General features: G+C 16.6%; 1 protein-coding gene across 4 annotated transcripts; it reads left to right on the top strand.

Moving 5' to 3' along the window:
* The first annotated feature begins 298 nt into the window (after window positions 1-298).
* Window positions 299-24,246, top strand: LOC122713974 (ABC transporter G family member 20-like). 4 transcript variants are annotated; one of them, XM_043934873.1, is made up of 13 exons: window positions 299-789; window positions 15,075-15,194; window positions 15,252-15,285; window positions 18,183-18,453; window positions 20,098-20,520; window positions 20,795-20,884; window positions 21,006-21,118; window positions 22,341-22,726; window positions 22,942-23,057; window positions 23,127-23,197; window positions 23,312-23,400; window positions 23,465-23,641; window positions 23,706-24,246. In XM_043934873.1, the coding sequence occupies exons 2-13, from the start codon at window positions 15,077-15,079 to the stop codon at window positions 24,005-24,007; spliced, it is 2,190 nt and encodes a 729-aa protein (XP_043790808.1). In that variant the 5' UTR covers window positions 299-789; window positions 15,075-15,076; the 3' UTR covers window positions 24,008-24,246. The 4 variants fall into 4 exon arrangements, with proteins under 4 accessions (XP_043790808.1, XP_043790807.1, XP_043790806.1 ...); XM_043934872.1 differs by having other exon boundaries at window positions 299-581; window positions 15,075-15,285; window positions 23,706-24,245; XM_043934871.1 differs by having other exon boundaries at window positions 300-789; window positions 15,075-15,285; window positions 23,706-24,244.

Below are 24,246 nucleotides of genomic sequence, written 5' to 3'. Positions count from 1 at the left end.
AAAAAATAACATTTCAACATTTTTGCATATCAATTTATATTTATTTTAATTTCAAAAAATCATCCCTTAAATTTTCCATTTAATTCCAACGATTTAATAATTCAGATAAATTGCAACAGCAATAGTCAACTTTTTATTACTTGATACAGATGGTACATGTTCTTACAAAAAAAAATCTCGATCCGCAAATACGCAGCAAACCAGTATTTTTAATAGCTATGGTTCGCAATATTCCCCACTGCGAACTTGTCTGCCCGTTCCTTCGGCGGTGAACACGGCTCAAGGTGTTGCACAAGCATTTGATTCTTTCTTCTGTAGCCAGTCAAGTCAGTTCTCAGTGATACTTCGGCCAGGCCACTTCACCACCTGATTCATATTTCTCGACCGGTGTATAATCTATGTCATTAATGACGGTTCGAATCTTAGACTAATTATAAAATTTCAAAAAAGTGAAACAATTAGAAATCATTTGTTCTTTATTTCGTGTGAAGAAACAATAGATTAAAGAAAAGCTATCAGTTTCTGGGAACATTGTTTTGAATAAAATAATAGAGTTTTATAATAAAAGAAGAGTTTGTCAGGTTGGTCTGAGTTAGTTTATTTTGATAAAGTGATTAAAAAAAAATGTCGGACTAATAGTGAAATTTAATCGATGATTATGGAATTAGTGATGAATAATCGAACCGCGAAGTCTAATTGACTGAAAGAAATTTGATTTAATAATTATTGCTTGCTAAGAAAGAAACTTATATTTAATAATTGAACACGTTGCTGGAGTCCGTGTCACAGGTTAGTAATTGCATGCTTGTTAGACCAAAAAGTGAAAATAAGAGAAGATGACTTAATGATGATAAAGTGAAAAATGATAAGAGAAAAAATTGATGTTATTATGGTTATTGCAAACATCGGAAAATTATTATAAATAAATAGAATTATAATATTGAAATTACAATTTTAAAAATAATGTTAATTTTGAAAAATTTTTAACGTATTGATGTATTTAAATTAAAAAAAATAAAAAAATTTTTTAATAAACATTCGATATCAAATTAAATATTATAGAAATTTCAAAAATGGAAATAATATTTTCCAAAATTGATTAAAATTTTTGTAAATAATTTATAAATAATTATTTTTCTAATATAATTATTATGAATATATTATATATATTATACATTATTAATATTATTATTAATATATTATTATTATACATTATTAATATATTATATATATTATACATTATTTAAATTATATATATAATAAATTGTTAAATTGACTATTAATGTAAATAAAATGTGAATATTTGTACAAAATTTGAATAAAAATTTAAAGAATGCATATGACATGCAAAAAAAACAACAAACATAAAATATCCAAAATATTATATGTATTATAATATTTAAGAAATAAGCGGATTTCTATTTAAACCTCATTTATTTAATTACATTCATTAAAATGTGATTTTTCATAAAAATCTATAATCTAATTATATGACTTACAACTTATGAGAAAATAATTTTTTTTATATGCTTTCTTTAAATCATAAACAATGACAAATTGAAATATTTAATTATTTATTTTATCATTAATAATTGATAATTATGATAATAATTACACGGTTCACATTGCATTTTGTAAAAAAAAGAATATCATATAAAAGTGTTTTTTATGATTCGCTACATTATTTTATGCAAAAAAGTGGACCTTTCATCCGAAATTTTATATCTAAATTTGCATTTTTATTTCGATGAATCGCATGAAAAATTATGCAAATATGCCATTATTACTATATAGTTTGTATATATATAATATAACTAATCAATAAAAATTTATGGTATAATAATCATAAATTTGATTCAAATCTTCGAAATATAATTATATTGAAAATCTTATTAATAATATAGGAAAAAGATCATGAAAACATTTAAAATTCCTTAAAAGAATAATTCCTTAATTTTAGAAAAAAATGAAAAATTAAACGAAATAATTAAAAGAATTAAATATCAATATATATTTACAAACAATTTCTAACAATTTTATATCTCTTAAAAGTCTTTTTAAAATAATCTCTTCAAAAATTATTATAAGTACATACGTATAATATAATTTTTATTTCATATTCATGAATGATACATAAATGATTTAATAATAAAATAAAGTAAAATAAATAATTTAAATATAATTTATATATTATTATATATATATAATTATATGTTATATATTAATATAATTTACACACATTATATACATATATATTATATATATATATATATATATATTACACATTATATACATATATATTACACAGTGTTTTATATATATATATATTTATATTTATATATAATATAAATATTTGAATTTAATAAAAATTTTAAAATAATTAATATATCGAATTTGGAAGAATAATTTGAATAAGAAAAATTTAAATAATCAAGTGGCAATTATTTTAGAAGAATTTTTCTTATAATTTCAATAATTCAAAATATAATATCAATAGAAAAAAATATTCAGTCATGTACGTTATTCGCCTACGTACATGTTCATGTAATAAAATATTATATAGTTTTTGCCAATATTTAATTTTTTTTCTTTCCTTTTTTCTTCAATTTCTTAATTAGAACTTTAATTAGAATTAGTAATTAATAAAAACTTTTCTGAATATTTAATATTTATTACAATTAATTTATTACAAATCTCGATGATATATATTAAAATGTAAAAATATCAATTAACATTAATATCATATTATTATCATTTAATTTTAATATTATATTTTTAATTTTTTTATTTTTATTATTTATTACCAAAATCACAGACATTTTAAAAGAAATTTACAAAAAAGATACATATTTCGTTGTATTAATTATTATAATTAAAAATTTTTAATTAATTTTTAATTGATGATTCAGTTTTTTAATTGATTCACATTCATACATATTCACGCAAGAATGTCATGCATATATTTAAAAATTTTGTTATTAAAGATATTTCTAAGAATATACAATCATATATATATATACTGTAATATATAACATATTGAAATATAAATTTTATATAATGATATAATGATATTTTTAAATAAAATATAGTTCACAATTGATTTTTATTCACAAAACTTTAGTATCAACAATTTACACAACAATATCTTAGCAATTTAAATTATAATGATTGCAATAAATAATTGCGATTTAAATTGTTATAAAAAACAGAAATAAACAGAAGTGATTATTTAATAACAATGATGTAATTATGAATGTAAATGTTAATGATGTAATGATATGAATAAAATTTATTTTGTAAAAATGATGATTTTATAAAAAACATAAGTATAGGATAATGCAGAAAAAAATATATTTAATGATTATTTCTTTCATTAAAATTTTAATAAATATTATGATGAATAATAAATTAAAAAATAAATGATAAATAAATAAATAAATAAATAAATAAATATTATGTATAATATTTATAATTGTATAAAAATTATTGTATATAATTAATATTGAATGTTAATTAGCGAAAATAAAATTCATTGTGATTCATTAATTTTAATTATAGTATCTTTTTTCAAAATTGGACTTAATATAATAATTAAAATAAAATTATATTATTGTTTAATGATTAGTAATCATTGATAATTAAAAAAATAATCATGATTATTATCAAAAATCATAATTAATTCACTAATCATTAGTCATGAAATGATTACATTTTTGAATATGATTATGTACAATAATTTTTTAATATATATTTATTACAAAATACATATTATAATTTAAAATATATATTTATTATTCACATAATTTATATCAATATTTTAGAATATAAAACAAATTATTTAAATATATATATTCGTAATTTTTGTTTCTATTGTAAATTATGATATTTCAACATTTTCAATAGGCATTTCATATAAAAAACTTTAAAAATCCAATTACTTTAAATCCAGGAAATAAGATGATTACACAATATAAATCTTTTATATCCAATTCATTTATTTATTTTCCAATTATTTAAAATTTTCTTATATTTTATAAACAAAGACAAATATTTGCATATAATATTTGCACATATTTATATACATTATTTCATTTTTTTTTTAAATTCATGATTGATGTAGAATTAACAAATTACGGGATATTCTGTAGAATTTTCAATTTAAATTGTATTTAATAATTTATTTTATTATTTATTATTTTTATAATTTTTTAATATAATTATAATATTTATTATTATAATATATGAGAATAATCTCTTGACAGAAAAGTAATTGCAAATTATACATACAAAAAAAAATATTTTCTATAAATAAATATTGATCAAAAATTTACAAGTTAAATGTATACACATATATGTACATGTATATTTTTGCATCATCTCAAAATTTAATTAATAATAGATAAATAATAAGATAAAAAACGTTCTTTGCACAAAAAACTAGAAATTAAAATTATATTTTCTTTATTATTTTTTTTATTTTTAAAAAAAATTACATTTATTTTTATTATTATTTTATTATTTTTATTTTTATTATTTTATTTTTTTTATTTTTAAAAAAAATTATTATTAATATATAATATATCATTTATAATTAATAATTATAATTATATTATAATTATTAATTATTATATAATTTTAATAACTAATTATATAATACATAATATATATTAATAATTAATTATATAATATATCATTAATAAATAACCATACAATTTTAACTATTTTTCATCCTATTATACAAAGATTAATTTTAATAAAAAATTCTAAAAAAATTATAAGAATGATGTAAATATTATAATAAGCTTTTTTCGTTAATATCATATATTTTCATATATATATATATATAGTATGACGTATCCGCATGATACATGAATTGCATATTTAAATTTTTTATAAATTCACAAACATGCATAAACATGTAATCTGTAGACTACAAATAATACATTGTACTTAAACAATTTTAATTACTTTTTTTATATATTTTCCTTATTTTCTATTATTAAAATTTTATTTCTTCTTTATTTTATTTTTTTTTGTCAATTATAATTTTTAGCTAGCTTTAATTATTAAATAAGAATAAAATAAATATTGCTATAAAATAATAAAAATAAGTTTATAAAAGTAAAAGTTTAATCATATTTATAAAATCAAATTAAAATTACCAGAAAAAATCATAATAATTAAATCAAAGAAAAAATATAATGTGACACATTATTCCAATATTTATAATGCATAGTTTATTTTGTTATTATATATATACCATTATATACCAAATAGATAATAAATTAAATATGTAAATAATTCTTAAATATTCTAATAACTTATTGACTTTGATTGCGAGTATGATTTTTAAATTTTAAAAAATTTTTTTATTTATAAGATACAATCATAAATTTCTTATTTGCAATAATTAAAATGATATTTCTAGAATAAAAATAAATAATATATTGAAATAAATAATCATACTAAATTACTGATTTTTATATCGCTGTATAAAAACATAAATTAATTATTATTAATTTATTATTTATAAATGGTTTATATTTGTTTTTTCATTATTGATTTCATAATCTTTGTAAAATGTATTGCATTATGTATAAATAAAGANTACAGCAATTATAATACTACTAATAATAATTCATACTATTATAGATATTATATATAATATTATATAATATTACATTATTTGATATAAATTATTCATATTAATTATAATTATATATTATAATTATATATAATTATATTTAATTATATTTATATATATAATTATATTATATAATTTATATATATAATTATATATAAATATAATCCAATTATTATTTATGTGTTTAGTTGAAAAGTAATATTAAATAAAAATATTAAAATATTCTAATAATATAAAATATTTAATATTTTTATAATTTATTAATTATTAACTAGTCCATTTTTCTAACAAATATAATAAATATTTTATTTAAAAAAGAAATATAAATTTTATAATGAATTAAAAATCATATATTGTTTATATTTCAATTAATTAAATATAATATAAACATATTTTTATTCTATTGAAATTGCTTAAATATTCAAATAATTCATATCAAATAATTCAATCTGATTCATAAAGATTTTATCTCATTATCGATTACTTACAAAAATTCAACTATTTTTGATTATATCTAATCACTTTCATTTTATTTGGACTTTCACATAGACAATTTTTTTTCAATGAACTTGTTTGTCAGTTTAAAAAAGATATTTCAAATTGCATAATAAACTCTTTAATTCTTTATATTTTTATTTTTGCGATATCAAAATTTTATTCTTTGTATATTTTTTCTTTTAAAATTTTGCCTTTCATAAAAGGACTAGAGTTTTTCTTTAAATTCTTATAAAAAAAATAATCGTTTTCTTTAGAAATTGTTTACTTAATTATTATATAAATTATTTTCATTTATAAAATTGTTTATAATAATTTTTGATTTAGAAAATTAATTCTAGATTAGAACCAATAAAAAATTAAAGGATATTAAACACATAAAATTTAAATGAATAAAAAATAAATATTTATCTTATATATTTAGCTTTATAATATAATACTTTTATAATTTTTATTTCTTCATTTTAAATATATATTATATATTATATTGTATATAATAAAACAATTAGTAAGTTAATTTTTTTAACGATAAATTTTATGATTCTTTTGTTAAAAATCTTTTGTTAAAAAATACACAATTTAAACATTAATTTATAAAAATTATTATTGCGTATTTATAAAAATAATTATTACTAATTATTAACAATAAAATATAATAATAAAATATTATCTTTATTATTTAATATTGCTTAATAGAAAGAAATAAATGTCAAAGTAAATGAGTTAAAATAATTATTATGAAATTTATTCTTATTCAATTAACAATAACATAAATTATCTTTTTAAAATAAAGAAATGAAAATTATAAAAGTATTATATTATAAAGTTAAATATTATGGAATTAAATATGTTTTAAATATGTTTAAATATGTTTAAATATGTTTTAAATATGTTTTAATATTTTTAAATATGTTTTTATACGTCAATATATGTAAAAACATTATATTTTTTATAATTTTAATTGCATTAATTATAGCTTTTCTTGCATTGAAATATTTAAGCCTTAAAATTATAAGTTACATATTATAATAACTAATTTTAAATGTAATATTGATATTGAGAAATATCATAAATCATGATTTTATGTAAAGAATTTTATCGATAACAAATATTATTATAATTATTTTAATTCTTACATATTATTTAGATTATTTAGATTATTTTTTTACTAATAAAATATTTTTTAATACAAATAATTGAATAATAATTCAATTTCGTATCAAAATTTTTTTAAAACCATTAAAAATCTTTTTGTAAATAAGAATCAAAGAAATTTAAGATATAAAGATTGCAATAATAAAAAATACTTCTTAACATGGAATATTCTTTTCTTTTACAATCTTTTTAAATTCCAAGTATGTTTTTGTTTCTTGCAACTGATTTACATTGACGAAACTTAAGCTAAAATGTTAAGATTGAATTATGGTCAGATTTGTCAATACTACAGAACTTAATGAGGTCAGTTTGAATGGATTTCACGATGGTTTTTTTTTAACAGTATATGGTTCTGATTAAACACATCCGGTCAATCTTCGAAATGAAAATGTAATGATCTTGCAAAATAAGCCGGTTTCGTAAACGGTGTCTGGCGTTATAATATAATCAGTATTTTAATTGCATAGAAACCAGAAGAAAGCGGATATAAAACATCATGATTTACAAAATCTTTTATTTTATTAAAAACTAAAATTCTGTAATTTTACTAAAAACTAAAATTCTGAAAATGATAAATTTTTAAATTTGAAAAATTTGTTTATTATATAATATCAATTAATGAAATAATGAAAATCTTTGTGGAAGAAAAGAAATTTACATGATTTTTTATATTTATAAAATAACAAAAAAAGAGTTCAATTTTTTGAAATAATTTATTCAAAAGAAAATGAAATAAATATATTTATAAAATATTATCATGAAAATTATTATATAATGTTACACAATATTACATAAAATTATTCTAAAATTAAAATTAAAAATTATACTAAAAAAAAAATAAAAATTATAATATAATATATATAATATTATCAGTATGTATATTATCAAATATATCAAATATATATATATATATATATATATATATATATATATATTTTTGATCTATGTTCATCATATATATATATAGAATGTTTTAAAAATATGAAAACATAATTTAGTTTAATATAATATAATAATTTAGTTAATTATTTAGTTAATTTAGTATATTATTAATTTAATTAAGGTAATTTCAAGCAACATTTTTCTTTGTTAAAACTTTTATTTCGAGTTTATTAACAAATTATTAATATATATAATAAAAAAAATATAAAATAAAATAATATATATAATAAATAAAAATATACACATATGTGTTACATTTAGATATATAATTATATGCATATACATATCCAATATACATACATATATATATACTTTCTTGATTTAATTGGAAATATACATTACATAAAATTAATAACTTTTCTATTATAGATTGATAAATAGAAAATAATTTTATTTTTATAAATAAAACTATATAATTTTTTTACACTAATTAATGCAATTTGTTATTTCTTATAAAAAAATTTTATGAAACTGATACTAATAAGTTACTTAAATCGAAAAATATTAAGTTTAAAAAAAATATTTTAACTTGAATAAGAATTATCATATAAAAAACAAAGAAAAGCAAAGTATATTAGATATATTTCTTTGCTTTTATATAATAAATCTTATATATAATCTTATATAAATTTTAAGTTAAAATAAGTTTAAATTTATTAATACTTTTTGATTTAAATAACTTAGTATTTTTTGTAAAAAATAACGAATTATATCAATTTAAAAATTAAATTAATTATAATATAATACTTTTTTAAATAATATTATATTATATTATAATATATAATATATATATAATATATATATAATATATTATATTATATATATATTATAATATATTATATTATATTATAATATTATTTAAAAAAATATTCATATAAAAAAGTGTTCATATAATTTCTATACATTAATTTATAATACTATATAATGCATCTCTTTATATATTAAACAACTTTATTTGAAATATTTTTTCATATTATTTGTATTTTATATATTTATATGTTTTAACTGAATATATTGTATATTACATATTCATTTATATTATCATATAAATTACAATATAACTAAAATAATATGAAAAAATTTTTTACAAAGATTATATATAATTAAAATACACATATATTATATTATTTAAATTTTATTTATATTACAAATTTTTAATATTTCTTAAATAATTTAAATAATGGAAATTTCTCGTAGAGAAAATTCCATAATTATAATTTATGATATTATTAATTTAATATAAATATTTAAATAGTGCAAAATTGATTTTTTAATTATATGTAATTTTTTTCATAAATTTATTAATAACAAAATCAAAAAAACTATTAATACTACATAATGTAAAAGTAATGAAATTTATTTCATTATATTTTATTTTATTAGTGTAACTGTACATTATGTAAAAAGAAATTATAAATTATTAATATATCAATTTAGATTTAATTAATTGTTATTTTTCATAATAATCTATTCTTTAAAAAAAATATACTAAAAATTTATTATCTTTGTCACTATTATATTATAATCATTTATATATATTATTGATTTATAATTGAAAATTTTGTTATAAAAAAAAATTCTTTTTTAATACTTTTTAAATTATTATACGTAATATATCTAAAAAAAAATTATAAATCATTGTGTGCTATAGATTAAATATAAAAATGATGCAAACTAAATATAATATATTAATAAAAACAATAAATATCAATAAAAATAGACGATTATTTGTATTTATTATATTTTGAATTGTTTTATATATTAAGGACTAAAATACATATTGTTATAATTTTCTTAATAATATGATGTGATATCATTCAACTCTTACATGAAAAAAGAATTTTTGATTAATAAAATTATAAAAAATATTAAAAAAATTATAAAAAATTATAAAAATTAATCAATAAATTATGTGTTTTATTATCTATATAATAAAAAATAATTATTTTTTGATATTTTGAGATAAATCCATGAATAGTTCCAAAAATTGAAATTAAAATTTATCAAATCAATAATTATTAATTATTATGTAAAAAAATATATTTCTTCAATTAGTTAAAATATTTTTTTATTTTTTATTAATAATTAAATATACTATTTATTGATATTTTATTAATTAAAATTTATTAATTAAAAATTATTAATTAAAAATTTTCTGTTCAATACAAGAAAAAAGTTCTATTAATTTTTATTATATTTTTTAATATTATTAGCAAAACGATAATGATATATATTCTTGATACATAAAACAACCCAAAATCTATAATAAATCGACTTTTTTTATTGATATCTGTATTTACCATATAAAATAATAAATATAATTCTTTCTAATTATGTTAAATTAAAGCAATAATTTCATACGTTTCTTTTTTCTAATTTCTCTAAAGTTGTTATAAATGAATCTAATTCTTTCTTATTACAAAATCTTCAATTTCTCTACTCCATCCTATTTTCACTTTTGGTATTTCTAAAACTACGTCTCGTCCTTGAAAAGATCCATTCGAATGAACTGCGTCCATTTCTCAGAATCGAAATTATACAACGTATTTGAAAAAGTAAAGAGAAAAAAAAGAAATGAATAAAAAAAGCATAAAAAAAATGATAAAAGGTGTGAAAAAAAATGTCTATTAGTAGTGGATCAATCGAACATTTAAATGCACTCGGTAAATAGAAGAAAACATATGAGAACGAAAGCGTTTCTTTGAACGCACTCGAAACCACTTTCTTCGGTTGGCTGGTCCAGCCAACGAGATAGGTGAGAGTGAGTTTGTTACAAACGTTACATCACTCATGAATTACATACACATGATTGAGCATTGATTACGTATGAGTGAACTTCCATTCTTTGGCCTTCATTACGATCTTTATATGTGGGATTTTTCAGAAAATCTTTAAATTATAGATTGAGAATGAGTCATAATGATAATGAGAAAAAAATAGATTTTCGTTTTTTAGTATAATGTGTTTTAGTAAATATAGATACATAAAGTTCAATTTTGGCAAAAAAATTATTATTTTTTGGAATGAAAATATTTCTTTCTGAAAATATAATTTTTTTTTAAAATGAATATTTTTTCTTGGAATTAAAATATTCTATTTGAAAGAAAGTTATGAAATGATTTTTAGAAGATCGTTACGATTATTTTTATTTATAACTATTTATGATTAAAATCTATTTAATATTTAATATTTGATAAAAATTTATTTTTTTTTTATTATTTAAATTTTATATTTAAAATTTGCAGTATTTATTATTTTAATGTAAAAATACATAAATAAATATGTCTTATAGTTTATGAATATCCTAATGAATTATGAATATCCTATGAATATTTTGGTGAATATTGAAAAAATATCAAATATTTTATTAAAATAATATAATAATATAATATATAATAATATATAATAATATATAATTTAATAATAATAATATATAATTATTATAATTATTTTATGTTTGCTATGATAGATATATTTATATGTAACTAATATTTCATAAATTTCATTTTTATATATCATTAATATTTCACTAATTTTGACTCCTAACTAAATATGTGATTTTTCATTGAAAATAAAATATTTATATTTTATTTGAATATTATAAAAGATCATGTTTCAAAAAATCTTAAGAAACTTGATTTAAAGACATTAATAATTTTATAGAGAAAGTAATTAGTTATTGATTGAAATTATAAATTCTTAATAAAAAAAATATTTTTTTAGTTAATTAAATTTTTGTTAATTTTTTAGAAAAAATTTAATAATCCATCTACAAAATAGATCATTTCTATTTTTTAAAAAAAAATTTTTAAATGATTTTTAAATTTGAAAAAACTAATGCAAAAAAAAATCTATATGAAAACATTTTTATTATTTTATATATAAATTTGTTCTATAATCTATAATATATCTATGTTCTATAATATATCTTTCTTAATCTAATGAAGTATTTTTATCGATTTATAAAAATTGACTTTTAAAATTAACGTTATTTTAAATTATTGATATTAAATTATTGATATATATGAAATAAAAAATATTTACTGAATAACTTTTAGGTTTGAAAAAACTAATATCTCTAAAAATATTAATAATTTAAGTATTTTTTTATAACGAAATATATGAAACTTTTATGTTATAATTTATTTTTTATATCTAGTATACATCTAATTCACGTGATATATATAGAAACAGCATTCAAATATTACTACAGTTAATCACTTTTAATTCTGACTCAGCTATTATTTCAACTAGAAAGTAATATATAAAATTCTTATTAAAGATCATAAAATTACATAATAATCATGTTACTCTTATTTATTTTTTATATACGATTATATTTTAAATCGAAATCAATTTCAAAATATTGTTTATATTATTATTAAATAATAAAACATTAGAGTAAAAAATAAATATTAATTATTTTATTTGATTTCAAATATCATTTCAAGTTTCAAATGTTGAGATTTCTTTAATTATTCTTTAAAATTTAAAATATTTATTAAAATATATATGTTTTAAAAAGTATTTATAAACTACATCAAGTATTCTTTTTTGAAGTGATTATGATTATATATATATATATATATATATATATAATCATAATCATATAATCATATAATCATAATCATATAATCATATAATCATAATCATATAAATATATATATAACTGAATAAATAATATAATTGAATGAATAAATAAAATAATCTCATTTGATATCATTTTAGATATTAAAAAATAATTTATACAAAGTAAACTGATTTTTAAATATATACATAAATTTAAAATTACCTAGATTCAAACAATAATTTTGATCGATGAGAACAAGGTATAATGAAGGAATTTGAAAAGATAAATATATGCTTTTAATAAATTTATACTAAAAAGAATCAACAAAATATTTGAATTAAAGATTATATAAATATAAAAAATATATTATATAATATTATATAATAATTATAATATAATAATTATATAATAATTTAAATAAAATAAATGATTTACATACATAATTTCCCAAATTTGATCATTAAATGATGATTTATAACAAGAGTTAAATTATTTAGATTTAATTTGATTAATTTGAACAAAATAATAATAAAATAAATAAAATAGACAAAAAGATTCAAATTATTTGAATTTAAAAAATATTATTAATTTTATATTAACAAAATTTATTGAAAATAAACATAGAAAAAATCATTTTAATTTTAATAATAAATTTACATTGATAAACAAATTCAAGTTATTTTAATTCAAATCTGAACTAAATTCAATAAAAAAGATTATACAAATTTATAAGTAATATTATACAATATATATTTTTTATTTTTAATACATAATATACATAAATATATATAATTTAAAATGAACATATTGAGACAAATTATAATTTTATATTACGTTAAATGAGATAAATTACAATTTTAAATTTTTAAAAGAATTAAACTTTTTATTTGATGATATTAAATGTAATTTTAAGCGATAGAAAAATATAAAGAAATATATTTCAAATAAAATAAAGTACAATTTAACACATTACAAATTATTTGAATTTAAATCAAATTAGCATTTCTAAATTTTTTATCATGTTATCTAAAATTTTTTTTTTAATGATAATGTATCATAAATAGTGTATCATAGATATAATATATCAAATATTTGTAATATATTTATAATTTAAATATTGTAACATAACATTTTTAAAAAATCTGATAAATTAAAGTATATTATTGTATAAATAAATAAAATTATAAATATTTATATATAGCTCGAATATATTTCGAAAGTTTAATTATTTTAAATATTTATAAAAATTTAGAATATTTTAATAAAAATTTAATAAAAATTCGAAAATTTTTGAATAATTAAAAGATATATAATAATTTTATTTTTTGCGTTAATATTTATGAGAAGTTGATTTTGTATATTTTTCTTTTGGACATGTTAAAAAATTAAAAATATATAATCAAAATATTTGCCGTATTTTTATTATCAATTTTCTATACTGAATTATTATTTTATTTATTCTAAATTTTTCATAATATAAAAATTTAATATTTTAATATACGCAATTTTTTATCGTGATTTAACGAAAGTTTTATTAAGCTTTTTGATTAGTCGATTTTTTTTATCATTTTCCAGAAAAAAGGAAAAAGTTATGTTATTTTAGTTATATTAAATTAGTTATATTATGTTATTTAGTTATATTAGTTATATTATAAGTTAAGTTATATTATTTTAAAAATAATAATATTAATATATTAATATATATTAATTAATTAATATATTAATATATTAATAATATTTTTAATAAATATTTTCTATATTTGAAAAAAAATATTATGATGATTTATACAGATAAAAAAAGTATAATATAAATATATAAAATATAATATAAAAAAGTATAATATAAGAATATATTTAATAATATATTAATATAATATAAATATTTAAACTAATTTCTTCACTTCTGTTTCTTTTCTAATTTTTAAAAAATTAATTGATTATTCAAAAATTAAAAGTTAATTATTCTATGTTGTATACATATATTAGATTAACTATATTGTTATATATAATATAATAATATAATATAATATAATAATTATTATCATATATAATTATACATAAAATTAATAAAAATTAATAATTATTAATAATTAATTCTATTAATCATTAAAAATTTAACGGCAATTGGATGACGAAAAAATATAAAAATTAAGACTAATATGTTGAGAAACACTGTTTTAGACAGCGATCATAATAAGCGTCAAATGCTTCATCGATTATGAATCACTTTCACGGAAATACTAAGTAATTGCTTCTTTTGCCTTGTAGAAATGGAGACTATCAACGAGCCACCGGTCATACGGACCGCTTCCTTGGAATTGAAAACCCGAAGACCACAGATGCAAACACAGATCTCTTCCGTGGAATCATTGCAAAAACAGGCAGTCTGTGTGAGAAGAGCTTTTAAGAAATATGGCAACAAAAATAATCCGAATATTATTTTAGATGGGCTGAACATGACTGTGCCGAAAGGCACGATGTAAGTTTCGTAACTTGACATAAAAATAGCTTTTTCCATTGACTATGTAACTGACTAGCAGTAATATTAAATATTAATTTAAAAAAAATATTAAAATATATATCATATATTATAAATATATATGAAGAATCTAACACTATAGTGATGATATCTTATATTAGGCAAAATAATTTTGGTAATAATTGATAATAGAATATTTCAAAATAGCACTAATTAGTTGTAGAATATTTAAAGAGAAAAGAATTGAAACAAATAGTAATATTCTATTTAAAAATATTTTAAATATCTCTTATGTATCTAATTCTATATATATATATATATATATATCTTATACTACGTTATATCTTAAACTAAAAATTTTTGAAGTTCATAAAATGTAAAAAATAAGTACTCTTTATAAAAATAAAAAAACATTAAAAGTTTCGTGATCGATTTTATTCTCTTAAAAAAATTTTTTATTGAAAAAAAATGATTTCATATATAACTGCATCATTACTATACGTAAGAATTTTATTTTTAATTAAAATCATAATTTTTAAGTTAGATAAGATTTTCTTGTAAATATATAATATGTAAATATTTTCTGAAGAGTATGTATATATATATATATATATATATATATATATATATATATATATATTATCTAATATTATATTATAATATTAGACAAATAATTATATATAATGTTAAATAATTAATTAAAAAATGATGAAATTTTTATTTCATACACTATGAACAAATGAACAAAAAATTTGAAATATTCTTTATAATATAACACTAAAGTTAGAAAATTTATAAAATTTTTTTTATTTTTGTTGTTATAATTGCTAACTTTAATTTTAAAATAAGAAATCGTTTACTATATAAATATTTATTTGTCTGAAATATTATGAAAATAATAATAATAAATAATAAAATAAAATAATAATAGTTAAAAGAAAAATGTTAGTTCATGTTAAATTACATTTATTATATTTAGTAATATAGTCATATATTACAATCAGTAAATCTAACAAGTTAAAGATCAAATGATGATGCAGAAAAATATGTAAAATAGAAATTCTCTATCATTTATGAATTCTTTTTCTTCGTTTTTAATTTAATAGTTTAGTTTACTAGTTTAAAAGAAAAGATTTTAAAAAAGATTTTAATTATATAAAAATAGAATCATATTATGTATATATGCTTAATCTTTCTTATTTAAGAAACTATTCTTTTATAATTTTTTTTATCTTAATTTTTTTTTTCCATTGAATACATTATATTCCAAATTTCAAACACATAAATTCTTCTACATAATGATTAAAATTTTTTTCTTTCAGAAAAAATAAATAATTTTCCACGTAATTTTATTGAAACCAAGAAAATTTCTATTGAAAAATAAAGTTATCTTTTGTTTGTTTTTTACTTTGTTTGTTTTTATCTTTTGTTTTCCGAATAACGAAGAAAATTTTGAATAACGGAACTATTAGTTGGACTATGCGTTATATATATATCTATTAAAAGTTTAAGCTAAATATTCCTAAAGAGATTATAATTAATTATTGAATTAATATGATAAATAGTTGCTTTAAAATTATAATAGTTGCTTTTAAATTATAGATAAAAATAATAATGATATAATATCATATTAATGTAAAATGGTAATTATAATTTCTGATAATTAATTGTTAAAACAATTTTAATTTTTAAATCAATATTTTTATTTATTTAGAGAGATAAAATTAATTTCATAATATATATAATATATACAAATTTATTATTTATATATATATTTATATTATATTTATATTTTGATTATATAATATTTTGTAATATGATTAAGAATTTCACAAATTAGTTTCAACTCTGATTAAATTCAAATATAAACAATATATATAATAAATATTTGGAAAGAAACAATAATAATATTGTATATTTAAACTTATGAATAAAGATTTACTTTTTATGTATAATTCAATTCTATCTTTAGAATTTTTCTATTTTTAGAAAATTTAAAAATTGAAATATTTACAAAAACAATGAATATCATTGATAAAAAAAGAATAGATTAAAACTAAATATTTCCAATATAATATTATTTTTAAATATTTACAAATTAAAAAAATAAAATGCAATTACAAGTATTATATTGAATATGTTATTTAAAATCTGTTATATAATTTTGATTTCTAAAATTTAAATACTACTGATGAATGATTTCGTTTTTTTTTACATTGAAATATTTATAAATATCATTTTGAAATTTATAAAGACACATTTCAAAAATGCTAGCTTATATAAAAATGATATATGAATACATTTCAAGTATAATTATTAAAATACTTATTACTTCCAAGTAATATTTAAAATTTGTAAAATCATGAAATTGATTCCTAATCGTTAAAATTCGTATTTATACAAATACATATTGAATTTAATCCCATTTTTATTTATATTATTTTCAACATATTAGAAATTAATTCTTGAATCTATTTGAAAAATAAAATTCCATTTTATTTTAAATTGATATTTCAATTAATTTTTAGTTATTTCAAAAGTTTTTAAGAAACTTTTAATAATTAATTTAAAAATCAAATGATAAAATAAATAATAAAATATTATAAATATATAATATATATTTATAATAAAAATAATAAATATTAATAAATAATTTTTAATTTTTTTAAAATTTTTATTAGAAAAATCTAAAGTAAAAATAAATTGGAAGACATTAATATAATAATGAAATCTTTTTCAGTCTTAATGTATATATAATAATAATAATTAAAAAAATTAAATTTAATCTGATAATATATATAATCAATAATATTATAATAGAATATAATATATTAATATAATATAGAGTAAATTTTAATAAATTGTTACATTATTATAATTCATATATTTATCTCCAGATATGGTTTACTTGGTGCAAGCGGTTGTGGAAAAACTACGTTGCTCTCTTGCATTGTGGGTCGAAAGCGATTGAATTCCGGTGAGATCTGGGTACTCGGTGGTCGACCAGGTTCCAAAGGATCAGGTGTTCCAGGCCCACGTGTGGGCTATATGCCACAGGAAATTGCATTGTATGGAGAATTCTCCATAAGGGAGACATTCATTTATTTCGGTTGGTGTGCTGGCATGAGTACAAAACAAGTAAATGAGAAATTAGATTTTCTCGTAAAGGTAAGACTATTGAATTATAATTTTAATATTACATATGATTATATTTAAAAGAAATAAGAAAATAAATTATCTCGTTTTAATAAATCAAGATAAACAAAAAAAACGAATTTAATATATAACGTATGTTAAAGAAAAAAAAATAAATTAAATTGAATTAATAAAAAATTAAAATTATCTTAATGTATAAAATGTCTTAATGTATAAAATGAGCAATGTATAATTTTAATATCATATATTTTAATATACTTTAATATCATATAAAAAAATATTTCATTTTAATTTGCATTAATTGTACATTAATATACAAATAATCAATTTCAATAAATAATGTTGACATAATTTTTTTTATTTAATCGGATGATAAATACAATGTTTCAATTAACGTATTCATAATGATGATGGTTATAATTTTGTTAAATATTACGCAAAAGTACATCTATTTAATATGAATTAATCACAGAGAAAATACAATATATTTTCCTATAATTAATAAATTAAAATTGAAAAAATAAATTAAAAGTTTAATTAGTTTAGTAGAAGTAAATTAGTATTATATAACAATCTTCTTATATAATGTATATAATAAATAAGATCTTTAAAAAGTATATATATTATAATGAAATAATAATAATAATATAAATATAAATGCTTAAATATTTGTGAAATTGCAAATATTTAGTTATTAATTAGATTTTTTTAATTATTTTGTTTAATTATTATTCTTGAATTATAAAAATTACTTTAAAAATTATAATAAAAAGAAAACAGCATTTAAATAATAAAAACATTTAAAAATATGTCAAATTAAAATTATATAAACATATTTATTATTTAAACATATTTTATTATTTACTAAATATATTTACTATTTACTAAAAATACTTTGCTATAAACTTATAACACATATTTTTATAAATATTTTAATTTTAGTAAATACTTTATTTTAAATATTAAGAAATTAAAGAAATTTACATTAAAACGAAAAAATAAAAATTAATATAATTATTAGTATATAATTAATAATAATAAAAAAAATTTGCTTCTAATTTTAGATTTCTAATTCAAATTTAACATGAAAAAAATAATTTCTATAAAATTAATTTTGAAATGCTACAAGGGCTTTTAAGTTTTAATTTTTTTTTTAATTCAGAATATCTTTATATTTTCTTTATATTTTTTTTTATTTTTATTATTATCATTTTTTATTTTTTTTTATTTTTATTATTATCATTTTTTATTTTTTTATTATAATTATAATGTTATTTTCCTTAATTTTACGATAAATATTGATAAATATTGATATTTAAAACATTATGAACATGTAATATTTAAAATATAAATAAAATTAAAAATACTTACAAAATGATATTATTCTTTGATTTATTCAATATTTAGAATTTTTTTATCCAAAGTTTTTATATAGTAAGAGACATTATTTACTGAAAACAAGAATTATATTATTATAAAATTTTATTGAAAAAAATTATAGAAATTTAATAATTTTAATAATTTAAACGTTACTATGGAAGAAAATTTTTATTCATTAGAAATTAATAATAAAAAGAAATAATATATATATATAATTATAAAAAAGTTAATCTAATATTCAACTACAAAATAATTTAACATGAATCGTTTCAACAGTTTTTACAGCTGCCATCAGAAAATCGTTTCGTGAAGAATTTATCCGGTGGTCAACAGAGACGTGTATCTTTTGCCGCAACTCTTTTGGCTGATCCAGAATTGATGATTCTGGATGAACCTACGGTAGGTGTAGATCCTGTTTTGCGACAAAATATCTGGGATCACTTACTCCACGTGACAAAGGATAAAAATAAAACCATTATAATCACCACTCATTATATCGAAGAAACAAGACAAGCTGGCATGATAGGTTTAATGAGAGGTGGTAAATTACTTGCTGAAGAATCGCCAACGAAATTAATGGAAATTCACAATTTAGATACTCTAGAAGATGTATTTTTAAAACTAAGTAAACGACAAAATATAGGTCTTCGAAGAAGAAGTAGCATCCTCAGCAGTGTTACTGGTGTTCCTCCTGAAAGTGTATGTTTTCCATTTTTATCATATTATGTTTTTTCTTAATTTTTTAATTTATTGTTTATATATATATATTTATATTTTCTTTTATAACTTTTTATTTATTTAAATTTTATTTCAATTTGCTATAATATCCGCTTTGTCAATTTTTTAAATATAAAAATTGATTTTTAAAACAATTTTTTACATAAGTTTTTAATATATTTTCTTTTTTTTCAATAAATTTTTTTAAGAACATTTTTAATTTGACATTAAAAATTCATTTAATGTTTTTTTTCAGACAAACGTAGATGATGAAATGAGTGGTGAATTTGGTGATAATATTAGTGTTTCTAGTAAAAGAAAAAGCATTGTGATCGATGAAGGAAATGTACGTTCATTTCTTTGTTTTTTTTTTTTTTTGATTATGTTTTTTTGTTTTAATTCTCTTCCATTATTTATTTATTAGTTTTTTTTTGTGGAATTTTAATTTGAACAAATGATTTAAACAGATTCCAAGTATGCCACCAGAAGAAAAAGGCACCACGAGTTTTAAGATGATCGATCCACAGCATATGAAAGCTCTTATATGGAAAAACTTTTTATGGATGTGGCGAAACGTAGCGTAAGTATAAATAAAAATAAATAAAATTTTTACAATATTAATATTTTTTCAATCAATTAATATACAAAGTATTATTTCTATTCATGGAAATTTTTGATGAACAATTTTAAAGATCAAAATAAATACAAAAGATGATACATAAAAATTAAGAATTATTTATTAAAATAGAAGCAATTTAAGTTCAAATGAAATAAACTGAAAATAAAATGTGATAGCGATGTAATGGAGGAAAAGATGTTTCACTCTCTTTCTATCATGTTTTATCTAATGCAAACTTCAATTACTAATAAATAAGTCTGATATTTTTGTATACTAAATTTTGTGTTTATTTAGACATTTTACTTTAGTATTAAGAATTCATTTCATTTTTCTTGAAAATTAGAAAATAAAATTTGAATACAAAAAAAAATTTTGAAAAAATAAATATGGAAAAAGTATTGAAAATAAAATATAAATATACATTTATCATGAAAAATATGTTCATAAATTCCAAAAATATAATATTTCACTATTAAATTGAAAATGAAATTGAATAGATTAAATATTTAATAGATAATGATTATTAGCATATGATTACTTTTAAATTATTTTTATTAATTACAAAATAATAAGTAATTTGCACTAGTATATAAAAGTAAATTAATAAAAGATAAACCATGAGGAGAGAAGAAATTTTAAACACAAAATAGACTTAATATAAAATTTGACAACTGCAATTGTTTATAATGTTTTGAAGATTCAAATTTACACAGGAAAATTATTTATATTAATTATTTTATATTAATTAAAATTGTATTACGCAAAAAATATAATTTAAAATTAGTCCTTAAAAAAATAACAATAAAATATAAGTGAAAATAGTTGTCAATTTATTTTTAATATTATATAATATTAAATAATTTTTTACCATATACGCTTTTTAATTAATAATAACGAATTTTTAATTATTTGTATCATTTCAAAAAATTATAACAAAGTATTCTAATAAATTAAATTTTATATCTATTTTTATATGTTTTTAATGAAAATTGAACGACATTCAAAAAAAAAAGAAAGAAATGTATCAATATATTTCATTTCAAATATTTATAGATCTGTTAATTTCGTAATTATATATTTATAAGCATAAATTATATTTTTTGAAATATATTCATCAAAAAGAAAATAATTTAAATATAATATTTTAAAAATTGTATTATATTTGATATTATTTTTTTTTCAGCATGATGTTATTCATTATCGGTCTGCCAGTTGTTCAAATTATTTTATTTTGCATTTCAATTGGCAGAGATCCAAAAAATTTAGAATTAGCAATAGTAAATTATGAGTTGAATAACAGTATGGAACCTTGTATACCAGCAATAGATTGTAATTGGACTCAGTTAAGTTGTCGATATTTACATCACTTAGAGGAAAGATCGATAAAATTTCTACCATATGATTATGAAAAAGATGCTAAAGAAGCTGTGAAACGAGGCAACGTATGGGGTGCTATAATTTTTCCCTGGAATTACACGGAATCTTTAGAAACAAGAATTACATATGGCAAAAATACTGATAAATGGAGTACGGAATATTCTAACATGAATATTTATATGGACATGTCTAGTGAGTTTATATATCAAAATTTAATTAAATTTTAAGAATCATTTTTTTTTTGAATTTTTTTTTCAATTTTTCTAATCTATAACTAATAAATAATAAATAATATTATATAATCAGATAAATAATGATTAATAAATATTTATATAATCAAATAAATATCTATGAAATTTCATTGAAAAGAAAAAATTTTTTTTCTTGATTCTTCTTTCTTTTTTTAGATCAACAAATTAGTCAACTTCTTCAAAGAAGTATTTATCTTTCATATGAAGCATTTGTTAAGGAATTATCAATTGCTTGCAATTATAGTGAGAAAATAGCAAAAATACCAATAGATGTAAGTGGGAAAATTTAAAAAGATATTATGATACAGTAAAAAAATTTATAAAAATATATATTTATACAGTTTAGAACACCAGTTTATGGTCCTCTGGATCCAAATTTCACCGACTTTGCGGCACCTGGTGTTATTTTAACGTAAGTATTTATCAATAAATATTTGCTCTATATTTAAAATAATATATATCTTTCTTTAAACAATCTTTTATTTTTAAAAATTTTTTTTATTCTATAAAAGTTTTTATATTGTAGAATAATTTTCTTCTTGTCGGTTGCACTGGCCTCCGGTTCCTTATTGTTAGAAAGAAATGAAGGTCTTCTTGAAAGAAGTTTAGTTTCTGGTAAATAATTTATTATGAATGAAAATGATTGAATATATCTTATAAAACTATTTGTTACAAATAGGTCTCACTGGAACAGAAATTCTTTTTGGACAAGTTATAACTCAATTTACAGTTATGACAGGCCAATCTATTATGGTTCTTTTAGTTACATTTGTTGCTTTCGATATCACTAATGAAGGAAACATTGGTTGGATTGGTACATTGACTATTCTTACTGGATTATGTGGAATGTGTTTTGGTATGAATCATTTTAATAATAATAATTATCATTATTCATTAATTTAATTAAGTTTAATTTTTAGGATCTGTTATTGCTTGTTGTTGTGAAAGCGAAAGAACCGCTACATATCTTGCAATGGGTGCTTTTCTACCTATTGTAATGTTATGTGGAATAATATGGCCTATTGAAGGAATGGATCATGGATTACGATGGTTTAGTTTTATCTTACCTCTTACAAAGAGTACAGCTTCATTGAGAGCTATGTTAGCTAGAGGATGGTCAATTTCAGAGCCTACCGTTTACAATGGTTTTATTGCTACATTTATTTGGATAATCATTTTTATGACTTTGTCTATATTATTACTTAAATTTAAAAAAGGATAAAAACTTTTATTATATAAAGTATAAATCAAATGATGCATTAGATATTATATGAATGAAAATATTTTACGAAATTTATTAACATATAATAAAATTATACATATTGCGAGAAGAATATATAAAAATATGCTGAAGATGTAACACATTCTTTTTGCTCAATATGATTATTATTGAAAATGTGAATATATTATATATTTTTATAATATAATTATAAGTAGGATTCAAAGTAAATATAAAATTAG

The sequence above is a fragment of the Apis laboriosa genome, unplaced genomic scaffold (genome assembly GCF_014066325.1).
Source record: "Apis laboriosa isolate Shangri-la unplaced genomic scaffold, ASM1406632v1 scaffold26_cov146, whole genome shotgun sequence".
NCBI classification, from domain to species: domain Eukaryota; kingdom Metazoa; phylum Arthropoda; class Insecta; order Hymenoptera; family Apidae; genus Apis; species Apis laboriosa.
The sequence above is the reverse complement of the archived record's forward strand: the minus strand, read 5'-3'. Positions and strand labels throughout refer to the sequence as shown.

Coding starts and splice junctions, on each gene's coding strand:
- LOC122713974 (XM_043934872.1), top strand. CDS start 15,077: ATGGAGACTATCAACGAGCCACCGGTCATACGGACCGCTTCCTTGGAA. Junction 15,286..18,182: donor ACTGTGCCGAAAGGCACGAT/GTAAGTTTCGTA, acceptor ATTTATCTCCAG/ATATGGTTTACTTGGTGCAA. Junction 20,885..21,005: donor TTGTGATCGATGAAGGAAAT/GTACGTTCATTT, acceptor TGATTTAAACAG/ATTCCAAGTATGCCACCAGA.